This window comes from Haliotis cracherodii, unplaced genomic scaffold (genome assembly GCF_022045235.1).
Source record: "Haliotis cracherodii isolate W230 unplaced genomic scaffold, xgHalCrac1.p SCAF_2, whole genome shotgun sequence".
Taxonomy (NCBI): domain Eukaryota; kingdom Metazoa; phylum Mollusca; class Gastropoda; order Lepetellida; family Haliotidae; genus Haliotis; species Haliotis cracherodii.
In genome coordinates, this window is record NW_027266275.1 from 79,788,714 (window position 1) to 79,812,293 (window position 23,580).

The window sequence follows — 23,580 nt, forward strand, 5'->3', positions numbered from 1 at the left end:
GTTGAGTGGCTGCTTCTGCGGTTGGTTGGGTGGTTTGTTGTGTGGTTGCTGGTGTGATTTGTTGTGTGGCTGCTTGTGTTGTTGGCTGAATGTTTGTTGAGTGGTTCCTTGTGTGGTTGGTTGAGTGGTTGGTTGAGTGGTTTGCTTTCTGGTTGGTTGTGTGGTTGCTAGTGTGGTTTGTTGAGTGGTTGCTAGTGTGGTTGGTTGAGTGGTTTGCTGAGTGGTTGCTGGTGTGGTTTGTTGTGTGGTTTGTTTTTGGTTTGTTGTGTGGTTTGACGTGTGGTTTGACGTGTGGTTGCTTGTGTGGTTTGTTGAGTGGTTTGTTGGGTGGTTGCTTGTGTGGTTGGTATAGTGGTTTGTTGAGTGGCTGCTTGTGTGGTTGGTTGAGTGGTAGCTTGTGTGGTTTGTTGAGTGGTTGGTTGTGTGGTTGGTTGAATGGTTTGTTGAGTGGTTGGTTGAGTGGTGTGTTGAGAGGTTGCTTGTGTGGTTGGTTGAGTGGTTTGTTGAGTGTTTGCTTGTGTGGTTGGTTGAGTGGTTTGTTGAGTGGTTTGTTGAGTGGTTGGTTGAGTGGTTGCTTGTGTGGTTGGTTGAGTGGTTTGTTGAGTGGTTTGTTGAGTGGTTGCTTGTGTGGTTGGTTGAGTGGTTTGTTTTGTGGTTGGTTGAGTGGTTTGTTGAGTGGTTGCTTTTGTGGTTGGTTGAGTGGTTTGTTATGTGTGGTTGGTTGAGTGGTTTGTTGAGTGGTTGGTTGAGTGGTTTGTTGAGTGGTTGGTTGAGTGGTTTGTTGAGTGGTTTGTTGAGTGGTTGCTTGTGTGGTTGTTTGAGTGGTTTTTTTGGTGGTAGGTTGAGTTTGTTGAGTTGCTTGTGTGGTTGGATGAATGGTTGGTTGAGTGGTTGCATGTGTGGTTGCTTGTGTGGTTTGTTTAGTGGTTTGTTGAGTGGTTGCTTGTGTGGTTTCTTGTGTGGTTGGTTGAGTGGTTTGTTGAATGGTTGGTTGAGTGGTTTGTTGAGAGGTAGCTTGTGTGGTTGGTTGAGTGGTTTGTTGAGTGTTTGCTTGTGTGGTTAGTTGAGTGGTTTGTTGAGTGGTTGCTTGTGTGGTTGCTTGTTTGGTTGGTTGAGTGGTTTGTTGAGTGTTTGCTTGTGTGGTTGGTTGAGTGGTTTGTTTTGTGGTTGGTTGAGTGGTTTGTTTTGTGGTTGGTTGAGTGGTTACTAATGTGGTTTGTTGAGTGGTTGCTTGTGTGGTTGGTTGAGTGGTTGCTTGTGTGGTTGGTGGAGTGGTTGGTTGAGTGGTTGCTTGTGTGGTTTGTTGAGTGGTGCTTTTGTGGTTGGTTGAGTGGTTTGTTATGTGGTTGCTTGTGTGGTTTGTTGTGTGGTTGCTTGGTTGGTTGAGTGTTTTGTTGAATGGTTGGTTGAGTGGTTTGTTGTGTGGTTGCTTATGTGGTTGGTTGAGTGGTTTCTTGAGTGGTTGGTTGAGTGGTTTGTTGAGCGATTGCTGGTGTGGCTTGTTGTGTTGTTTGTTGTGTGGTTGCTTGTGTGGTTTTGTGTGTGGATGCTTGTGTGGTTGGTTGAGTGGTTTGTTGAGTGATTTGTTGTGTGGTTGGTTGAGTGGTTTGTTGAGTGGTTGCTTGTGTGGTTTGAGTGAAGGAGTGTTAAGTGGTTGGTGGAAATAATTGAAATTTCTTTTGGTATTTGCAATATGGAAAGTGTATAAAGAAGCTGTCTTGAGGATCATGTATTTCAATAATAGATTGTTTCACTTTGGCTCTCCTCTCATATTGGAAATCTATACACAGATCGAGATAAGCTGCGTATTTGCATAAAATATGCAATAAATACACTGAAATACGCAGACAAATCAAATCCTAGCATATCAAATACGCGACAAAAACTATAACTACTCAACTGAAATAAAATTATTGCATATATTATAACTATTATATAATTTGATTGTGTATCAGCTGATCGTCAAATTCACTTAGGAACAGTTACATTTGGAAAAGTTTCTGCAACAAACATACTGATAGACGCCACATTGAAAAGCACATCGTGCCTAGTTAATGTACATGTATCTCAATTAGTCGCTGACTGGTGATTAAAACAATAGCGCTTTTCTTACAATGCTAGGTTTTGTAAACAAAAAATGGCAGACGGTTTTGAATGATTTACAGGGAGTGTTTCGAAATAGATTTTATGTTAATGTCAAGAAACAGGTGGCTAATAAAAACATAATACCCTCTAAAACTTGTGGATACCCAATCAATATCAAACCTCTGGGTAAAATACCCAAATAACCAAAAGCTTATCTACAGTTCTGCTTTATTTGTTTAGCCCGAGAACAACTTATATTATGTACAAATCTAGGGTGATATGCCATGTTCAATATTCAACTCCTACCCCTCCCCATCCTCTCAGAAATGACCTACTTTACTGACAGTTTTGTAATGTAATGCAATCAATCTTAATTTGTGCTTGAGGCCTCAGGCCCATATACAAAGTATACAAAAATACATAATATCAAAATATACATCAAGGTCAATGGCGGTTTATCATATGTGTGTGTGTGTCACATATATATATCATATACTGTAACTCTTGAAAATCACCTGCGTGAAACCGGTTGAGTAAATTATACAGCTCATCTTTGCACTTTTGTATTTTATCTATATTTTGTATTATATATATACACATGAGCAGAAAGGTAATTATGCACATAACTTGACATGCCTACACAGTCAGTAGCCAATCAACGGAGAGAAGAATCAAAACAATGTTCATAGGACCTCTGAATCAAGGCAAGAGGCGAGAAGAACTGCAACAAACCAGAAGAAATATATCCGAGAGATGGCGGCTTTTTCAAATGACATGGTCAGTCACCACCAGTTTCAAACATTAGTTCCCTGAAAACGGGAAAGCACTGTTTTTTTATCATCAAACGTTTCTTTCTCACAAAAGAAACGATTGATGATAAAAAAACAAAGCAGATGACAATAAAACTGTTCGCCCAAATGCATCACGGCAACGACCATGGTAACTCGATGCACGTGAGTTCCGTGCAAATTGAAATGCACATGCGTTTCCCCATTTCTTGCCCTATAAAAATCCACCCGGATCGGGTAACATTCATTTGTTAATAATTAAATTTTAGTTGTGTTAGTTGAAATTCCTGCATTCTGATTAGCTGAATTGGTCACGTGTTATTGCATTCATTTTCCAATGAATGTAAAAATTAAGCCACACCCACCGAGGCGCACTACTTTTATTACTGTGGAATGTCGGGGAATCCCAATATAACAGTCGAGGGAATTACCCTTCTGCTCATGTATATCGTTATGCACAGGACATTCAGGTATATGCATTGTCCAAACTACCCTTTGAAACCGAAGGCCGAGAAGGAATAAAACAGCAAAGGTACGTGAAGGCTCGCTCGCCTCTTTTTTCCCCGCTCACCTCGGTTCCACAACTTTCATGTCTTCAAGTTTGATTTCTAACTAGCATTTTTCCAACTGTGCTTTCCCGTTTTCAAGGAACTTATGTTTGAATCTGGCCATAACTGACCATGTCATTTGAAAAAGCCGCCTTCTCCCGGACATATTTCTTCCGGTTCATTACAGTCTGACTGTTGCAGTTCTTCTCGCCTCTTCCCTTGATTCACAGGTCCTATGAACATTGTTTTGATCCTACTATCCATGGTTGCCTACTGACTGTGTAGGTGTGTCAAGTTATGTGCATAAATTAAACGATCACCTAATTCATGTCACACCACAGTATGTATTCATACACCTGGAATGTTTATTTTTGTCTGTTTTGATTTATCCAACTGTGGTTAAATTGGTTAAACTGTTGTAGATAAAACATGTTTTACATAGTTGAATTTCATTATAAGCATTGACTGTGTATATGTTTCGGTTCATTGAGGGATGAATCAAAACACCTTTGTGCAAACTTTTGTAAGAATCCGCTATGCGGATTCATACAATTTACACATCGTTTTTTTTATTCATCCCTCAATGAACCGAAAAAAAATACACAGTCAATCCTTAATTGCATTGCTACCACATGCCAAGATTGACAAGAAATCAGTGACACCAAGCCCTTGGATGATTGCAAGCTGGACAAACTGCCCAGCAAGTAGCCAATGCATTTCAAGTCCACGTAAGGACCATAAACAGGCTCCACCAACGGTAGGGGTGACTATTGAGGCATTTTTGACTATTGTGATACTATTGCGATAGTTAAAACAACTATAGCGATATTATTGCGATAGTGACCCTACTATTGCAATAGTATCGCAATAGTTTTCACTTGCAATTATAGCAGGCTTTAGCAGCATATATTTCAGCATTTTGACTGAAACCATCAAAATAATTATAACTTTCTGATACTATTTGTAAAGAAAACAAGTTCAAATTGACCTCTCAAAAACATTTTAATACAAAATTTCACTTCATGTAACTTGTAAAGTCTTAGGTTACTGCAGTGTTTTAGCACCAATGTGAATGAATGTGATTGAATGACTAGTATTTGACTATACAAACTGTCAAACTAATTGTCACATTGGCATTCACTGAATGACTAAATGCGATTCAACATATCAATTAGGAAACAAAGTTGACAAAAACTGACATGTGGCGTCAGCCATCTTGTCAATGTTGCCTTGCGACGAGTAGCTAAGGGACGTAATTCTAAATCAAGCAGACAAAGTAGTGCAATCCAAACGAAAGCACGACAGAGGTTAGATGATCATAGGAGTTGTTTCTATGTTTTTTAAGAATGTAAATGTACCAAACAAATTAACTATCAAAACTATCGATAGTTAGACAAACTATCGCCAATAGTATCGATTGTTTCAAGTTGCAATCGATAGTGTACTATCGTGAGACAATCAATTGCAATCAATCGATAGTTCGATGTATCGTTACACCACTAAGCAACGGTACCAGACCACCAAAACTACAGATGACCGACAATGTAGTGGAAGACCAAAGGTCATCACCCGACGTCAGGATAGTCAGGAAACTGCTCGACAGACCATGGGGACACATCAGTGACACAGTGCGGACACTGTGCATTGCGATTGACGAGCAGACACCTCCACTATCACAGGCCACACCGAGGACCTATTCTGACACGTCATCGCCGGGACTGTCTTCAGTGGGCGAAGAGTCCTCTTCTCAGATGAGAGCTGTTACTGTATCTCAACAGCAGATGGCAGAGAGAGTCTGGCGACGCCATGGGGCATTATTCGGATGCTTCTGTTGTTGAGAGAGGTTTGAGGGGTGGCCTGAGCATCATGGTGTCTGGTGGAATTGGTCTTGCACCAAGGGTCAGCCATGTGGCCTTCCAGAACATCGGTCCAGGGAGAGGCAATGGTGTCACAGCAGCTAGGTACATTGATCAAGTCTTGAGACCACACGCGATACCTCATTTGGCACATCGCCGCAACCACGAGTTTCAGCATGATAACGCCGGTTCAACAAGAGACTTCCTCAAGCAGAATGGCCTCAGAACCATGCAGTGGCCTGCCCTCAGTCCCAATTTAAATCCCATTGAGCAGAGATTCAAAGACGGCTGAATGACGTCCGACCAAGGCCGACAACTGCAGCTGAACTGGGTCAGGCGTTCCTCAGAGTGTGGGCTCCAGTGCTTATGACCTTCATCAACCACCTCATCCATTCCATGTATCGACGTTGCACGGCAGTCATCAATGCACATGGCGGACACACGAGATGCTGACTTGTGATGCCATTTTCTCAAAAACTAGAGTTGTGTTTCACTTTAAGAACATTTGACACTTTAATTTCAACCTTGATGATCAGTTTTGCCAAGTTTAATCTTTTTAATGTGTCTCAAAGTATGTTTACAGTGTTTGGAATCTATCCATGGTGACGTTTATTTTGTGGTTCAGTATGTGGATAAGACACACACACAAAAAAACACACACACACACACACACACACACACACACACACACACACACACACACACACACACACACACACACACACACACACACACACACACACATACAAAGCACAGTAGAGTTCCAACTCTCAGGCACAATATAGTAATAATTCAATAAATAATTAAATAAGTGGAGTAAGATTGAACACAGTTTTAAATCTTACTCCACATATTTAATTTTTACTATATATATATATATATACACAAAATTTTAACAAGTTTTCTACTATAGCTGTATCGTAATCATTCATTAAATTAACAAGACATTTGAATGTGCATTTGCTTAAATATTTCTTTGGTACAAAAAGGTTTCTCAAATCATTAAAACATGGACATTTCCTTATTCTGTGGAATTCCTCCTCTAAATCATTAGTGTAACTGAGTCATCATTGTTTGTCCCAAGATAGGATAGACATGACTAATACCATTTTGAATTTGAAGAGAAATTAATTATTTAAACACTCAGTAAACATCTGTTGTGCACAGAAATGTATCATTTGCATTTTAATACCATAGTGCAAATTTCATTCGTATTGATTTTAGACATTTATGACTTTTCAGCAGTAATAATGAATAACATTTACATAATTAAAATGAAATAAAAATATGATTACAATACAAACTTCCGACACATCCACCAAGTTCTGCTGTGTACATGTCGCGTTGTCCAGCAGGGCCATGAAGAGATGGGTTACGACTGGTCCCCAGTAACCCATGCTTGTCGTAACAGGCAACTAACGAGAATGGGATAGGGGCGGTCGGGGTAGGGGCAGCCTAGAGGTTAAAGCGTTCGCTCGTCACGCCGAAGACCCGGGTTCGATTCCCGACATGGGTACAATGTGTGAAGCCAATTTCTGGTGTCCCCCGCCGTGACTGTAACCATACACTTATCTTGATAATGACTGTAACCATACACTTATCTTGATAATAATGACATAATGGATGAACATTGCATGGGTGCTACGGTTAACTTAAAAATATAAGTTTCTAATAGTACCATATTGGACGTAATAAGCGCCCATGGCGATATTTGCTAATATATTGGCTAGTGAACAATCCCAATTAGCACCCCTTCCAATTGATCAGTGCAAACAAGACTTATTTAATTGTGCATAATACGCACTCGTGTGTTATATGCACCGTTTATTATGGTCATTTAAATTATGGAAAATATATCTGTCGAGTATAATACGCACAGACTTTTCTTTGTATCATATTAGGCTGTCAGCATAAACCACAATATTAACGATCTTTCAACCTTTTTTTTTCTTTCCAAAACTATATTTTAATAAGAGCCCCCTTTTTCTAATTTTGAGAGCACCCTGGGTGTTTATTATGTTGAATACGGTGTTACATTTAGATAATTGTCAGTTAAGTCTGTGACTATTAACACAGGAAGCTGCAAACATCACATACACCCGTGGTATTTTACAGTCTGGAATGGTCAAATTTATTTCTTTTCTGGACAGATCCTTATGTCCTGCTTTCATTCCATGTGTGTAATAATTAAATAATTAACACGTCAAACAATGTGCAAACAAATCATTAAGGACCATATATGCATGGACCTTCAAATATACTGATGAAGCTTGGATATTGTATAGGAAACATAGCTCTGCACTGATAACAGTAGGATAACTTCCATGCTACCACGAGAAAAACAGAGCCTAAGGCTCTGCTGCTCACCTGTACGTTTCGGAAACAGATGTACTGGGATAGAAATGTGTATTTCTTTTTTAGTGGGACATTCAATCTTGACATTGAATATGTTGAATGGCATTTCATCAAGTCTAGATAATAAACACATGTAATTTTAATTGTTTGGCCCCTTCCTTTTAATTGAGATTGATAAGACCCCATAGCTGACATGACTTTTGATGAAAAGCATGGGTACTGGGCCCTAGTCTGATCTGACAACAAGTATTAGTACTGTGGCTTAGTCTAATCTGACAACAAGTATCAGTACTGGGTACTTGTCTGATCTGACAACAAGCATTAGTACTGGGTACTTGTCTGATCTGACAACAAGAATGAATACTGGGGTTCAGTCTGATCTGATAAGCATTTGTACTGAGTCCTTGTCTGATCGGACAACAAGTATTAGTACTGGGGTTCAATCTGTTCTGACAACAAGTATTAGTACTGGGGTTCAATCTGTTCTGACAAGTATTAGTACTGGGGTTCAATCTGTTCTGACAACAAGTATTAGTACTGGGGTTCAGTCTGATCTGCCAAGTGTTAGTACTGGGGTCTAGTCCGATCTGCCAAGTATTAGTATTGAGGGTCTAGTCCGATCTGGCAAGTATTAGTATTGAGGGTTCAGTCCGATCTGACAAGTATAAGTACTTTGCCTCGTCTGATCTGCCAAGTATTAGTACTGGGGTTCAGTCCGATCTGCCAAGTATAAGTACTTGGCCTCGTCCGATCTGCCAAGTATTAGTATAGAGGGTCTAGTCCAATCTGACAACAAGTCTTACCTAATGAAGGCCAGGAGCACAATGAGGATGAGGCTGACTAGCCAGCCGGCCTGCTGGAAGGCGGCAGGCATAGTGAGGGCACCTGTTCCCACGATCAGGTTGAAGATGTACACCAGGCCCACCTGAAAGTCACAAGAAGTCAGCCAAAGAAGGAAAGTACAGGTCACACAGGTGTTTTACAAGTGGCCATATAGCAAGATGAGCACTCGGAATTCTTCACAATCTTTCACGTTATTAACATAGATCATGAGACCTGTAATCAGGGCCCTTTTTAACCAACTCTTAAGTTACAGATTTATAAAAACATATTTCATAAATATTATGGAACATGTTCAAATGGCACACAAGTCTTTTTGTCTTTCTGCTAGTTTCAGTCTTCTAACACATACTTTAAGGACATAAGTATGTTTGAATAAAAGAAAAGGATTTTTTTAAATTCAAGACATTTTGTTTGTTTGTTTGTTTGTTGTTTAACGCCGCACTCAGCAATATTCCAGCTATATGACGGCGGTCCGTAAATAATCGAGTCTGGACCAGACAATCCAGTGATTGACAGAAATTCAAGAGAAAATCAAACAATCAGCAAATCTGTTACCAAAAAAGAATTTTTGACCATAATTAATACTGTCTTCAACTAAACAGAGCTCTAGAAATGCTGCATATTTTGGTAAATTAAGCAAAGTAGATAACCATTACCCAACTGGTTTCTACATTCAAATATCCAAGAAAATGTTCCAAAACCCCAAAGTATAAGCACACTGTGTCATTACCACAGCTGCCTCTTCCACTGGTGTACCTGTATTGTTTACAGACCTTTAGCTACTCAGTGTTAATCCGACATGTATATCACTGGCGTGAGTTCATGTGACCAGTTACACACTGGAGCAGAACACGGACAGAGACAGATTAGAAGTCCCCTGTAGCAGCACCAGCAGTAGACATTGGCAGAGTCTTGTAGTACTTTCAAAACTGCCCAATAGGTAAGGTATCATAACAACTACAAGAAATTTGACACTTTTAAGGTTTCTACTATATATTATCATTATAAGGTTTTTGGACTAAAAACCTTAGTTTCTACCACTGAGCATTCTGAGCAGAGTTAAGACAAATGTTAACTCATTTGTGTAATTATACCGAGTAGGCTGGTCCCAAGAGAGTTAATGTTTACTGAATAATCAGAGCAAACTGTCAAAGTGAATGATCACTTGTGTGTACTCCATGCAAAATTATCTCGAGCCCTGTCGAAATCGTCTTTGTAAATAAATAACAGTGACAAAACCCTTTCCATATTCATAAGAAATCTCTGCTGAAAGCGGACTTGATTGTATCATGTTTGTTTATGAACCACTATCACCAAAGACTGGAGCTGCTGGAATATTGTTCAACATAAAGGGACTGTATACTACTGAAAAGTTGAAGTCATCCCTCTTGTCAAACAGTCTTGTGGAGAACGTTTCGTCGCTCTGAATCTTTATGCATAGATCTAAATATGAAACAGACGAGGCATCTCACTGGTCTCCTTAATCTCCTGTTCAGGTGCCGTGTACAGAACAACATTTGTTCTTAGACTGTCGTAAGTCTATGTTAAGGTATGGGAGTAACGACAACCTTAGCACTAAGATAACTCTGTACAACAGCATCCTGGCGGGTAAATAAGGTGAGTGAGTGAGTGAGTGAGTGAGTTGTGTTTAACGCCGCTTTTAACAGTATTCCAGTTATATCACGGCGTGTCAGCTTAATGTGGGAGGAAAGCTCGAAGTGATGCAGGTCTCAGATATTTACCACTCCGGTGAAACCCACGAGCACAGGTATGGTGCTGACAAACCTAGAAACATAATCGGGGCGAACCAAGAATAAATAAGTGGAAGGGAATTGACTCCATTCTATTTGATGGTAAGTGAATGTAAATAAATTTTGATGACGGACTTATTCGTGTTCAAATAATAGCGAAATCTTTCCTGAAGACCGCTAAAACTCATACAGTTGACACGCTATATCCTTAACCTATGCAATATATTCAGAAGTGTGTGCATTTCAAACTATAATTACTGTAGTGCGCTTTTTTAATTAGTACATGTGCACATGTTTTCTTTCAGTTTGTGCTAGTAATGAACATATGCCACACACTGCCAAATAATAGCCATGGACAGTCACGTGACTTCCTGCCTTACCCAGAAAGCAACCATGTAATCAAAACTCAATGATGATGTTTAACATTAACAAAATGGAAATTTCTAGAAAAGTGCACTTTGAAATATTGGTCATTACTGTAAGTAATATAATCATTAACGCCTATAGTTGTTTTCACTTTAAAAGTATTAGACTAGAACACCATGAACACATGCAGCCATTTTTGTTAATTAACAATCGCGATATATTTCATGATTCCATTTCAAGTGGCGACAACAAAACATTACAACCAGTAATTCCTAATCATGATAACTGCTGTCACTGGTTGTTTGGCTGACAGAACATTAATATTTTGTTTGTTCACTGAACATACATGAATAATCGCAGGTGTTACATCATCATCATCATCATCATCATCATCATCATCACGCGTTAAGTAAGTAATTCTAGTAACCAGTATTCAGAATGCAAATGATAAACTTTTTAACTGACTCTACTGTGGCGTTTTGCACATGTGCACTGCCAGCCCCGTGTAAATTATTCTAATGAGACACTAATTCTATTCAGATGACAGCAGCACACAGACATACAACAGAGTACTTTCCTGAAATAAAATGTAACAGGTGAATACAGAACAAAGGCAAACACTACTGATTAATAATAGCAATTATCATATGTTGGTGATAACAGAGAGGTTGGACATGCACCAACATCCTGCTCTTGGCCATTTACATTCCATCCCTCTTCTAGTCCAACTTTGGCACATCTGCCAGGACACAGGTAGATCAAATACCCTAGTGATCCACAATGGCATTGGATTTCAGTGTCATTTTATTGCAGAAACGCAATAATAACGTAATGAAAAAATTGAATTAATTCCCTATATTCAGATGATGTTACAGAATCCGGAGCCATATGTTTGCAGGAGTATTAATTCCTATTTCATTATCATACGATTTTTTCTGATAATGGGCTGGGTATTCTTTTATGACATTCATAATTCAGAGGTCATGCTAGTGATGCAGGTCAAACCTACAATGAACCTCATCTCTAAGGCCAGACTTTCCTCTTTTGGGGGGTTTACCGATTTGATGGTGAAAAATGTGGCCAGTAGGTCCCCCAAAATCAATACATGTATATGCATTGTACAGGGTTTTTAATCATCTTAAAGTTTGATTTGGATTGGTAAATTCTATGATAATCTTTTAAATACAATTTGGCCTGATTTGGGTCCTAATGAAGCTAATATCTGACAGCAAAATTCAATTTTTATGGATTGTAGTTCTGACAGTTTAAGGTTTAAAAATTAAACAATAGTTATCATTGTTAATAATTCTAAGAATACTACCTCTATTACATCATGGCCAAATTCCTGTATTTTGGCTGCAATCATACTAAACTTGACTTTCAGATTTTTAACACAAGTCCTCTTCACTGTCAACTATACAACAAACAGTTGTTCCCACAATAGCACTCAATCAGCCAAAAGTGCTCACGTACGTGAAGGCGGGAGAAACCTCACTTCTTTCCAAACATCAACCAACTTGAGGCAGACGCTTGGGGAGGTGGGAGGGAGTGCTTCTGATGTAATAGAGGTAGTATTCTTAGAATTCTTAACAATGATGACTATTGTTTGATAATTCTTATGAATCCTCTACCTCTTTTACATCTTGCCAGAATATACCAGAGAGAAGGCAGGGTCTGCCTCTAGTAGACTCCCTGTATTGTTGACACCAATTCCTATAACTTCCTGTGATTCCCGCATATAAATCTTGTTCAAATGAGAAGTACATCCATTGATTAACTTCTAGAGGACTTGAAAATTGTACAGTGGAATAATCAGTCAATATGTGATACTTTCTTTAGAACTATCGTTAAATTGCTGATATTCCTTTTAATGATTATCCCTGTAGTCTCTCATTATGATTAATATAATGTCAATTCCGGTCTTTTACTACTGGTTTTGTCGTCAATTCCAGTTTAAATGACGTCACTTCCGCTTTATGACATCATTTCCGGTTCTTATGATGTCATATATGAGGTCACTTTTGGTTTTGACGTCACTTCTGGTCTCATTTCCCTTCCGATTGTGACATCACTTCCTGTCATTCAGTTAACACTCTAACTGTAAAGATACATGATACTTCTAAGATACACTCAGTAGCTGAGGAAAAGGTGTACTCACCTTCTGATGCTTCTGGTGAAAAATCCTTGACCCCCCTTCCTTTTTTCTGTTAGAAGGGAGGAAAAACTATTGTCCTGTGCTGCAACGATAGGGCCCAGAGAGCAGGGCCCAGGGAGTAGGGCCCAGAGAGTAGATCCCCTGAAGATCAAGTTGTATGTCATGTAGGTAAAAGCTAGTAAAGATGTTCTGCGACCCCCACTGACAGCTTGCAACCACTTGTTTTCAAGGAAAACAAGTCCATGATGTAAGACTTGTGGCTAGGGCTCTAATTTCATTGGCAGAACACGATCCTAGCAGAGGAGACGTTTGGGCCTGACGATAACTTGAGGCTTTGGTGGACTTAAACCATTCGGCTACTGTAGATTTGGCTATGTCTTAGTCGGAATGCGTTTTACACTAGGTAAAGAGTCTCATTGATGAGGATCTGTAGCAGCCAGGTAGAACCATCTTCCCGAGGCAAGAGCGTTAACTGACTTTACAAGTCCAGTTTTCACCCTTGCCGAACTAGGCTGGAATTCCTGGGCTCGATCGTAGCGCCACCAGTGGAAATTACGAGTTATGTCCATTCTATGCCTCTCCCATATGGACCAATCAGATTCCACCTCTCGTATAACATGCATTTGCTTCAAACATAATGGTGGCGTCCAGTCAAGACGATCTGAGCGACCATCAAGATCTAGTTTGTGATAAAACGGTTCTTACTTCGCAAAGTACACCAAATCACGTGAGCACCTTGATCAAAAACATGAAAAGATTTGGAAAATATCTGTTGACAACGAGCTGACGATGCACATGCTTTGCAAATCCTGCAATCGATCAACTCTGCATGACAGTATACAAACCGGATTTTGGTGCGCGATTTTGATTGGACTATGCATAGACTCGTTAGTCCAGCCAAATTGTAACTCCATAATACCAGCCTAGTTCGGCAAGGGTGGAAACTGGACTTTTATAGTCAGTTAACACTCTTGCCTTGGGAAGATGGGTAGAACTTGAGAACTCTTACAGGAAACAACAGATGATCCGTATGATCTACAGCTGATCCTAATGCTGGGATGGTTTAATGTCTGTGACCCAGGGGACCAGTGGTAGTAACTTGGTTCTTTGCCACAAATTCCGGAAAAGATCTTAAAGGGATGGGGGTCCAGTCAGGAGCATAAGTAACACTAGAATAGTCTAGTTCTAGATCTTGACATGGAGGTAGTGGGAGAGAATCTTCCATTAGTAGATTCCGAAGTCTGGGAAACCACAGCCTGTTGGGCCAGATTGGGGCAATCAGAATGATGGGAGAGTCTGTGAGTTCTCCTTTTTGAATCACCTTGTCTAGGAGAGACCATGGAGGGAATGTGTAAGTGAAGAGATCTGCCCAATTCATCGACAGGCGTCGATCTGTAATGCCCTCAGCTCTGGTACTGGACTGACCTAAATTGGCCAATGATTCAGGCAAGTCGCAAACAGATCCAGGTGCGCAGTTACCCATATTGACATGTTCCAGGAGAAGATGTCTAGATGGAGTTTCCATTACGAGGCTACAATCCTTTTTCCAAAATACTGAGTTCGCTGGAGGGGTGTGTGCATTATACTTGGGTGCACACTATACTCAAGAAAATATGGTATCCGTGTAGACGAACCAGATGAAGATGGGCAAAACTGATGAATGGTGCTGTTATTCTGGTGAATAACCACGGCACAATCAAGATCATGAACAGGAGAACTCTGAACTCATACTGACAGTCATTCACTGCAAAGCAGAGATATTTTTGGGGTGACTGATGGATCGGCCCGTGGAGATAGGCATCTTGTAGACAGATACTGGAAGGCCAATCTTCTTGTCTTAGTGTTGAGCATAGTTTCTTGACAGATTCCAGATGGAATCTTGGAGGAGGGATCAGGAAAAATTTGTTTATCTTCTTCAGATAAATAAACCTCCTCACTTTGGCTGCCCTTAGTTTTTCTCCTTGCAGATGGAATCGGCGACCCCAGGGCTGGGACAAAAGAAGTGAATGGTTCCGGAAGTGTAGTTTGGGATACAACATCTAGGATCCAGTGGTCGGATGTAATCAGCTTCCAGTTGGTGGCGTAAAACAACAGCCTTGATACCTCTTCTGCTCGAACAAATTGGAATCTGATTGATATTGAGAACGATCTGTTCATGGGAAGGGTTGAGAGGATTCCTTGCTAGAAGGAATCACATTTTACTAGCTGGTTCCTAGAAGGAAGTAAGTGTCTCTGGATTCGTCTCTTGGTTATTTAGATGATTCATGAGCTTTGACCGCTAAGTTGATTGTAGACACCTGAAATCTCTCAGTCATGTCTTGTCTGACCTCATCCACAATCTTCCCCAGTTGATTGTAAATATCTTGGAGGCTGTGATGTGTTGGCACATCATCATCCTCTCCTTGGGTGATGTGATGCCGCCCCCAACCTGATTTGTGATCGGAGCTGCTGACGTTGCATCAAAATGAATTGGAAAGATGTCCAGACTTGCATGGTAAGTATTTCTTGTTGCATCTTGACGATTGTGTCCAAGAGAGAGTAAGTGGATATCTGCGGGCATATCATTGTAAGATGGCTGTAAAGGAGGTATGGTGTGATGGACTCCACCTACAAACCAATTGATGTTGGCCCCAATATCCATGGAATATCTGTTGACAGGTCATTAATTTGTCTAGCAGGTAGGGATAATATCACATTTGGATTTCTTAACTTAAGAAAGTCGTCATCCAAAATTGTTGACTCTGGGAACGGTTAATCATGTGCCCGGTGTTTTTGTATATTGTCTGAGTCTTGATCAATAATCCCTTTTGCGTAGCTTGGCCATGACAATCTTTGATGAATGTGAGACGTAACGGTGTATGGCAGCTGGCATATTCCGGCATTTGAGAGGGAATAGGTTGGAGGCAGGTGTGTCATGAAATGGTGTTGGGAATCCAATAAATCCACAAAGGAAAAGGGAGTACTAAACTCCTGCGGAGGTAAATTCTCATCCTCATAACAGCCTTCTTCACTGTCTGGGTAGGAGGGGCATGGGAGACCCCCGACCGGCAGTCATCAGTCTGGTGAGTAGCAAAGTAGTCACGCGGATCCACGTAGTCTCCGTGCCGGTCATCCTCCAATGGATTCCTGTAAGATCTTTGAATGGGTAGACTGTTGCGTCATGCGGTTGGCTGGCCGATCCTTTAGATGGCTGATAATCTGTACAGTGGTGGAGCTGTTTCAGTGAAACCTGTGCGGTCCGTACATCCCACATGTGAGCCATGTGGTGGCTTATTGGTGAGTTTGGCTGGGCCGTTGGGGAGACCGTGCGGTGATCTTGGTGGACGAGCATCCCTAGGGGTTAGGGTGGATGGTTGGTTGGGTTCTTTAACCCCATCCAGAGGCCATGTGGCTGTAGCACTGGCCCTGGTAGACAGACGTGGCCAAAAGACGAGATTAAAAAATGGAGGCCATCTCGGTCTTCTGTTGAGCATATAATTGCTCCAACAGGGCCCTAGGGATGTCGGAACAGGGCCCTAGGGATACCGGAAGAAGGAGCAGAACATACGGTCGTCTGAGAAGTGGTCGGTTGATTAGGTGGTAGTGTAGATGACATGTCAGGTTGAGACATTATGTTGTCAACTTTCTTCTTGGCCGCATCTTTCCTCTTGGCCGCATCTTTCCTCTTGGCCACATCTTTCCTGTTGGCCTTGGTGAGGCACTCCGTAAGCTTAGAAAAAGCTTTCTTTGGAGAGGGGAGTGCAGAGCTCACAATGCTTATCTTCTGAACAGATGACTTCTCTGCATTTCCAGTAGGCCAAGTTTGGGTTGCCCGAGATCATTAATCAGCTACACCTATGACATGCTGAAGGAGTGAGTGAGTATATTCCAGGAACATCACGGCAGGTGACACCAGAAATGAGCTTCACACATTGTACCCATGTTGGGAATCAAACCCTGGTCTCTGCCGTGATGAGCGAAAGCTTTAACCACTAGGCTACCTGACCACTGAAAGAGGAGGAGAGGAGGCCATCTTGAAGAGTCGCAAGAACGCCAATACTTACTTAATACTCAAATATTATAAACAGCCAGTAGAACTACTATTTGTAAAGTAGAAGTAATTAGTTTCTTTACTGAAATGGACTAGAATAGTGTGAGTACAACTAAGAGCAAGAGGAGCAGTACGAAGGACGTGTTGACTCTAGCACTAACAGGAAAAAAGGGGGGATTTTCCCACCTTCACGCACGAGAGCGCTTTGGGCTGATTGAGTGCTATTGCGGAAACAACTGTTTGTCGTACAGTTGACAGTGAAGAGGACTGTAGAGGATTCGTAAAAATTATGTGCATGTGTCTTGTAAAGTCAATTTATATCAGAAAAAATTCAGGCAGACCCATGTGGCAAGGAAAAACAAAATACATGGCCTTCGTGAAGTGGCCTGAGTGCACAAAATTTTAACCATCACCACCCTAATCATCTCAGCTTTAACATTTGGTTAACTCATATTTTCTACAGTGCTACGGATTGCGAAATATGGTGAGATTAGTAAAGTAGTTCCTGCACTTCTTGACCTTTTTCCGCCATGTTGAACTTCATGTGAATGACGGCAATTTTTTATTATGCACTCTATCACATACAAGTAACTATTATAATACATTGTATCAGATAGCCAGTTTGAAAAAGAAATTCATCAGACTGGTTAAAAAGATTTACTTTTCCCCGCTGTACAGTTACTGGCATAAGACTACTAACGTTTAGTCCGCAACGAAAGTTTTTTGTTCAAGTATTGCATATTTTGAGCGACTGTGCACGGTGCTAGAGACATAACTGTTTATGATGCTGATGTACAGAAAATATTCAAATGTAAGATATGGAATGATAGCTATGATCGTTAATACTAAGGTGGTAGAGTGTATATTTATGGGCAGGAAGTTCATGATCAAAACGTAAACATTGATAGGCCAAGCCTGAAGTGATCGACAGGGCATGTTCACAACAGCTGTGCCACGATTTCTTGTCTACCCGTTGTCATACATGCTCATCTGTTTCGACGAATAACTCCAGCTTTTTTTATATGAAATGACTAAGAGTCATGTGTGATCGCTCAAACTACCTGACCGTGTGAGTGACTTGCCCCAACTGTTTCACATTAAGTGGATGCCATGTGCTGTAAAGTTCAATTTCGATTTTACGCGTGAAGATCCGGTGTAGAATAGGTCTTCAGCAACCCATGCTTGCCGTAAATGGCGACTATGCTCGATGGACTTACGGAACCAGACTCGCGGACTTGGTTGATGCATGTCATCTATCTCAATTGCGTGGATCATGCTCATGATGTCAATCACTGGATTGTCTGGTCCAGACTTGATTGTTTACAGACCGCCATCATATAGCTGGAACAATTTTTATTTGTTTTTCCTTTTATTGAAAAAGGGATAAAGGGGCTATGACTTGTTTGCTGAAATGATATTTCCTGTGGCTCTAATGGACATGGTACATGCTGTGATTGTACAAGATAATTGATAATTGATAACCAATTGTGTAAGAATACATATCATCAAATACACATCATAAATCTCATCAGAAAATAGAATATATTATCACAGCACGACAGGTCGTATTTCCAACATTCTGCCATTTGATGTTAGATCTAATTAATATTAGATTTTTCTTTTATTGATGTAAACTTTACTCTCTTTTAACATATGATAATAATAAGTCTTAAACTCTTATTTGATATGTTATCTGAAATGTCAGCTATGACTAAATGCTTTATAATTTTTTGTTCAATTATGTTACAATCTGCAATTCTATTTGTGTAGGCTAAAAGACGATTGTGATTTCCCGCCACTGTGAGTTTGTGGTCTGGACATGACATCTCGTGTTGTGATGTGGCTGACGTCACGTTGAACAGATGATCTAATGTTGGGGGAGTATATGGATAAACGTGGTTTCAGTTTCCAAATAATGATTTTCTCTTTGACTGAATTAGAAAGTAGATCTAGTACATCACGATTGGGAAGACTTCCACCACGACCGACGAGTGAATGAGACCATTTATCACTTGACTAACACTGTTAGAATATTTGGGGTACTTTTCTAGTTTTTGTATGCTGACATGTGTGCTTTTCATATCTGTTTGAAGGCTTGATATTCCAGGAAAATAATGTGAGTAAGAGAATGGAATGTTTTACAGTGAGAAAGCTCTCAAAATGGATCCAACCTTTTTAATATTTTAGCCTCAAATATAAGAATCTCGAACGGTTTGATTTATAACGTAAACAGTAAAAGTAATTAGATCTACTCACAATATATAGATAATCAATTTCTGAATGACAAAATGTTTACTGTGAAAATGTGATTTCGTTTTGATATTTTCAATAGTTTTCATTACATTTTTTCATTTAAATTATCAAATACTTTGATCCGTGATATACTTATTTTGTAATAATTACTTTATTTTGTATCCTTTGTAAGAAATAGAATTTGTAGAAAAAAATCTTATCTGAGAGCAAAATGTGGTTCTTTTTTTTCACAATCATAAATTGTATATATTCTTTTTATGCTGTCGTTCAAGCTAGGCCAAAAGAAAAACTGAAAGACCTAATAACTGAAAAACATTTATGCATGTATTAAAGATTTTGTTAGTTATATTTTCGAAGTTCAATACCAAGAACATATTTTTCCTTTTATTACAAATAATGCACTACTTTCATTGACCTACAATCATTATCTATTTCAAAGTTTTCCTTTTGTAGAATGGGATGTAAATGAAACTGTACTGGAAATAACCGATCACGCATGTCCTTGAAAGTACATGGACATACCTAGGTGTAAATACACTGCTAAAGTTGTATTTATAAAACAATATGAAAGAAAAAAGTGTTTTTCATGGACTGGTCATACAGGTATGTTTTGAGTAAAGGTCTAAGTAAGGCAGCAAAGTGCAAAATACAAGCTGAGACGAGGATGTATGTTTTTAATGGTCATAGTGAAACAAATTTGTTTAGAGTTTTGAGCACATGAACTGTATATACATTGAACACTACTTCAATCGAAGTAATTCATATTTTCGTAATTTTCTCTTTCACTTTATCTAGATATTACTTATAATTGTACTGTAAAAACAATAATATTGCCTTCTTTCACCTTTGCAAGTTATTGTTTTCTTGTATTGAATATAGCTTACTGTATTCTTCTTGAGCTTACAAATCTATGTATTAGAATTGTCTAATTACATCTTGTTTCAAGCTTTTAATAAGCAGGATTTAAACCATTAACAACACATCATAACACCTGAAGTATAAATAAGAGGTCTGTGCGATTGCACAAGAAGCAATGCTTGTATGACAAATGGCGATCGATTTATGAGTGATCGAAAATAGGTTTGTTGAATAGATTTCCTTCCCAAGAAAACATTTCAACAATTTTGATTGAATCTACGAGTACTTACTCTTGGGTGGTAGTACGTTATAATCTTGTTAATTATTAAGAAATAATAATAAGTCCGATACTGAGCGATGTCAATTTGAGTATTGTTAGGGCTGTTTAGCGATCTTTCACATTTTGTCCTTTGAAAATGTACGACGTCAATTACCCCGAAGTTGTTTTTCTCCCTAATGAAAGAGCACGGACACTGTAACCTACATAGACGTAACTGGGATTTCTTCAAGATATACATTCCAAACTGTCCTTCATATTGTAACATATCCTTGAAACAGTCTGCATATGAATTTGTCACGACCACTTCCCTCAATTTTGTTTTGCCGTCAAAAACATGGACAATTTTATCAGGATTTTTTATCGGTAAATAGAAATCTTGGAATATTTGCAATGAATGTGTAGTTCACATTGAATATCATATCTCTATCACCGTTAGGATATGTACTTTCCAATTATATGAATTATTGAACATTTATATTTCAAACAAGGGCGCTTACATGACTTTACTTGCCACATTCAGGTGCTTCCATATTACGATTAATGTAGAAAAGTAGGAAACTTAAAATACCAGCACTTTTATCACGAGCAGTGCCTGGATCTTTTGTATTTGCTGACTATAAGATACTGTTGGAAAGACTGTTGAATTCATCATACTTCTGACCTTTTGTTTGATAGAGGCTTCAACTACACTCGTTGGATAAAAGATTTATTCACAGAGCCGTACACACGTCTGATATTGACGATGAATGAATGTGAACAGACACATATATTCAAACATCAGGGGCAGTTAATTCTGATCATCATTTCCGGTTAACACACATGTATAAGATTAGGTGAAGCATATACTGTAAACAGGGAATTTTTTGCGACCGTTTTATTATTGCGAGTTTTGCGAACGAGACTCAATCGCAAAAATTAAAAACGCAAAAATAAGTATAAATAATACATACATTATTCATTGCAACACGTCATCAAATGTTGAAATCATCAACCAAAACCACAAGATACTCAATAAGTAATAACACAAATGAATGCAGAATGGTCACACAATACATCACAAATGACAGTGTAAACAGACCAATTAGTGTCACTGTTACCCCTTGCAATCTCTTCCGGTCAACTTTCCGGCCAACTCAGATTAACTAGCTTCGGAGAGAAGCTGTCTATTGTTTGGTAATCGATGGGTCATCTCAACACGGCAACTCGCAAAAATATCTCGTCGCAGTATTTGGTGTGGTATTCGCAATATTTTAACGGCGCAGAAATATAGCTGTTTACAGTAATAGTGCAAATAAAATGTCCATAAAATATCAATACACAGTAACTTAAGTTTATATTCTAACAAAGACAATCAACTTGTGTTGCATGTTATACAATTTGGTAACACTGTATGAAGTAATAAGAACTTGAAACACTTTGGATACAATGTATACATCTTTGAAACCACAATGTCCTCACAGTGCAGCAGTGAGGGGTATGCAAAGCCAGCTGACAGTCAGGCTCCATGAGAGTTAAGACAGCTTTTGGAAGAGGAATCAGTTTCAGCTGTGGCGATAGGGAAGTTGACTGTACATGCCTAGATGAATTGTATCAATGTTTTCCGGCCCTGGGCCCTGCTTCATGAAGTGATCTTATCTCTAAGATGACTGTTACTCCCACACTTGAAGATAGACTTATCCCAATAGTCTCCCACAAGTGACATGATCCGAGCCATTCATTAAAAACAGATATGGATTTCGTCAACTGAAGTTCAAGCACTAGACTACTGTGAAGCATTCGACTGTGTATTGCATCTTTTAAATGATTTTGTATGGAAATTAAATTTTAAAGTGGTAGCAAATTATTAAATAGTAGTATTCATTCCTAAACATACATACAAGTTTTCTTCATCCCGATGGATGAATTCTGTATTTCTTTTGCGTCCATTTTCACTGTTATGAGCATATGAAGTATTATTTGCGTCTGCCAAATCCCTGGTATAATGACAGAATTTGCTGGGACTGCCAGACAGCCCTAACTAGTGCCTCTCTAACAACAACCTCTGTCACAAAGTAACCAGTTATCGAGCTAGGTGTCGGGAACACATCAATCTGTTGCTCTCACACTAGCGGTGAAATCATGCTCAGACTAGGGCTGAGATGAGTCCAAATTTACTACCCGGGTACCCAACCCTACCCAGGTACCCTCTACAGCTGTCAAAAGTTGGGTCCAAAATGTCTGATTAGGAATTGTTTTACCAGAGCCTGGTAAAAACTATTAAATAGTAATAAATATATCGTCAGATCATAGGTTTTCGGACATCACACGATTTTGGACGGCCATGTTTATTTTGATTACTCGTGCTATAACGGGTCTTAAGCATCACACAGACACAGCTTGGTTTTTAAGAGAAAGTTGTCTTTAATAAGTGAATGAGATATTTTAAAGTTGTTCATGTGTCAGAGAGAAAAATATGAATGTTTCTAAGCATCCAAAAACGCATAACATGGGCAGACACGTATAAAACAATCTGATCATACATACACTGAAGTTGACTGAAGCTTTATCTTTAATAAAACATACAAAAGACAGCAGTGCGTGCATAGTCAGAAAGGAATGTGAACAGGAGTGACTTATAGTGTAACCATGGAGTTATAGTGAATCTGTGTCATTAAACAATATATCATGTGACTAACCATGGGTCTGGGTAGTCCTGTGGATAAACGGGTCCTACTCAATACCCACCAAACCCGAGTACCCAAGTAACCCGTCCCAGCCCTAAATTGTATACTTAATAGGAAGGATTCATAGCTATGTACCAGCGACCAGTAGATGTTGGAGAGTAAAAGCGCAGCAGTAAATAGCTACAATTCCACAGCTACTCTCACGATCGCTGAGTGCTGCGATGGGAATCACGTCTTGACTGTCGAACCTCATCACGGCTCTGGGCTACTCTCATGAATACTACTAGCCTAGCCTAACTTATCAAAACTAACTTATTCATTGACAGTGTCAAAGATTCCACTTAATATGACAGTTCATAACATCAGAGAGAAAAAATAATAGATCTATTATATAGTCTCTAATAACATTATGCTAAGACTTGTGTAATATATATATAAATGTCAAAGTAACTTTAGCCTAGGTTCAATATTCAGATCATCATCAACCATATGCCGTCTAACAGTAACACCTGTCAACATTGTCGCATTTTGGATGTATGTATCAAGATATTTATAAACTATCTAAATGTTCTAAAACTCACCACTGTTCCATACTGGGCCCCCGTGTCTGTGACACCCTCTGCCATTTTTTGTCAGTTAGCTGTTGTATAGTTTCACGACAACATTTTCAATTGTTCGCTGTCATGTATTTGAACCAAGTCCTGTCATTCTCCACTCCCCACTCGTCACATGATCAAAACCATCACAGG

General features: G+C 39.4%; 1 protein-coding gene across 1 annotated transcript in view; it reads right to left on the reverse strand.

Moving 5' to 3' along the window:
* Positions 1–23,556, reverse strand: part of LOC139468555 (transmembrane protein 104-like) — a 49,666-nt gene extending 26,110 nt beyond the window's left edge. Inside the window, exons 1-2 of the mRNA XM_071250607.1 lie at positions 23,413–23,556; positions 8,436–8,557 (exon numbers count right to left, since the gene is read on the reverse strand). Coding sequence (XP_071106708.1) covers positions 8,436–8,557; positions 23,413–23,457 — 167 coding nt within the window. The 5' untranslated portion in view covers positions 23,458–23,556. The remainder of the gene's footprint in view (positions 1–8,435; positions 8,558–23,412) is intronic.
* Positions 23,557–23,580: the final 24 nt, after the last annotated feature.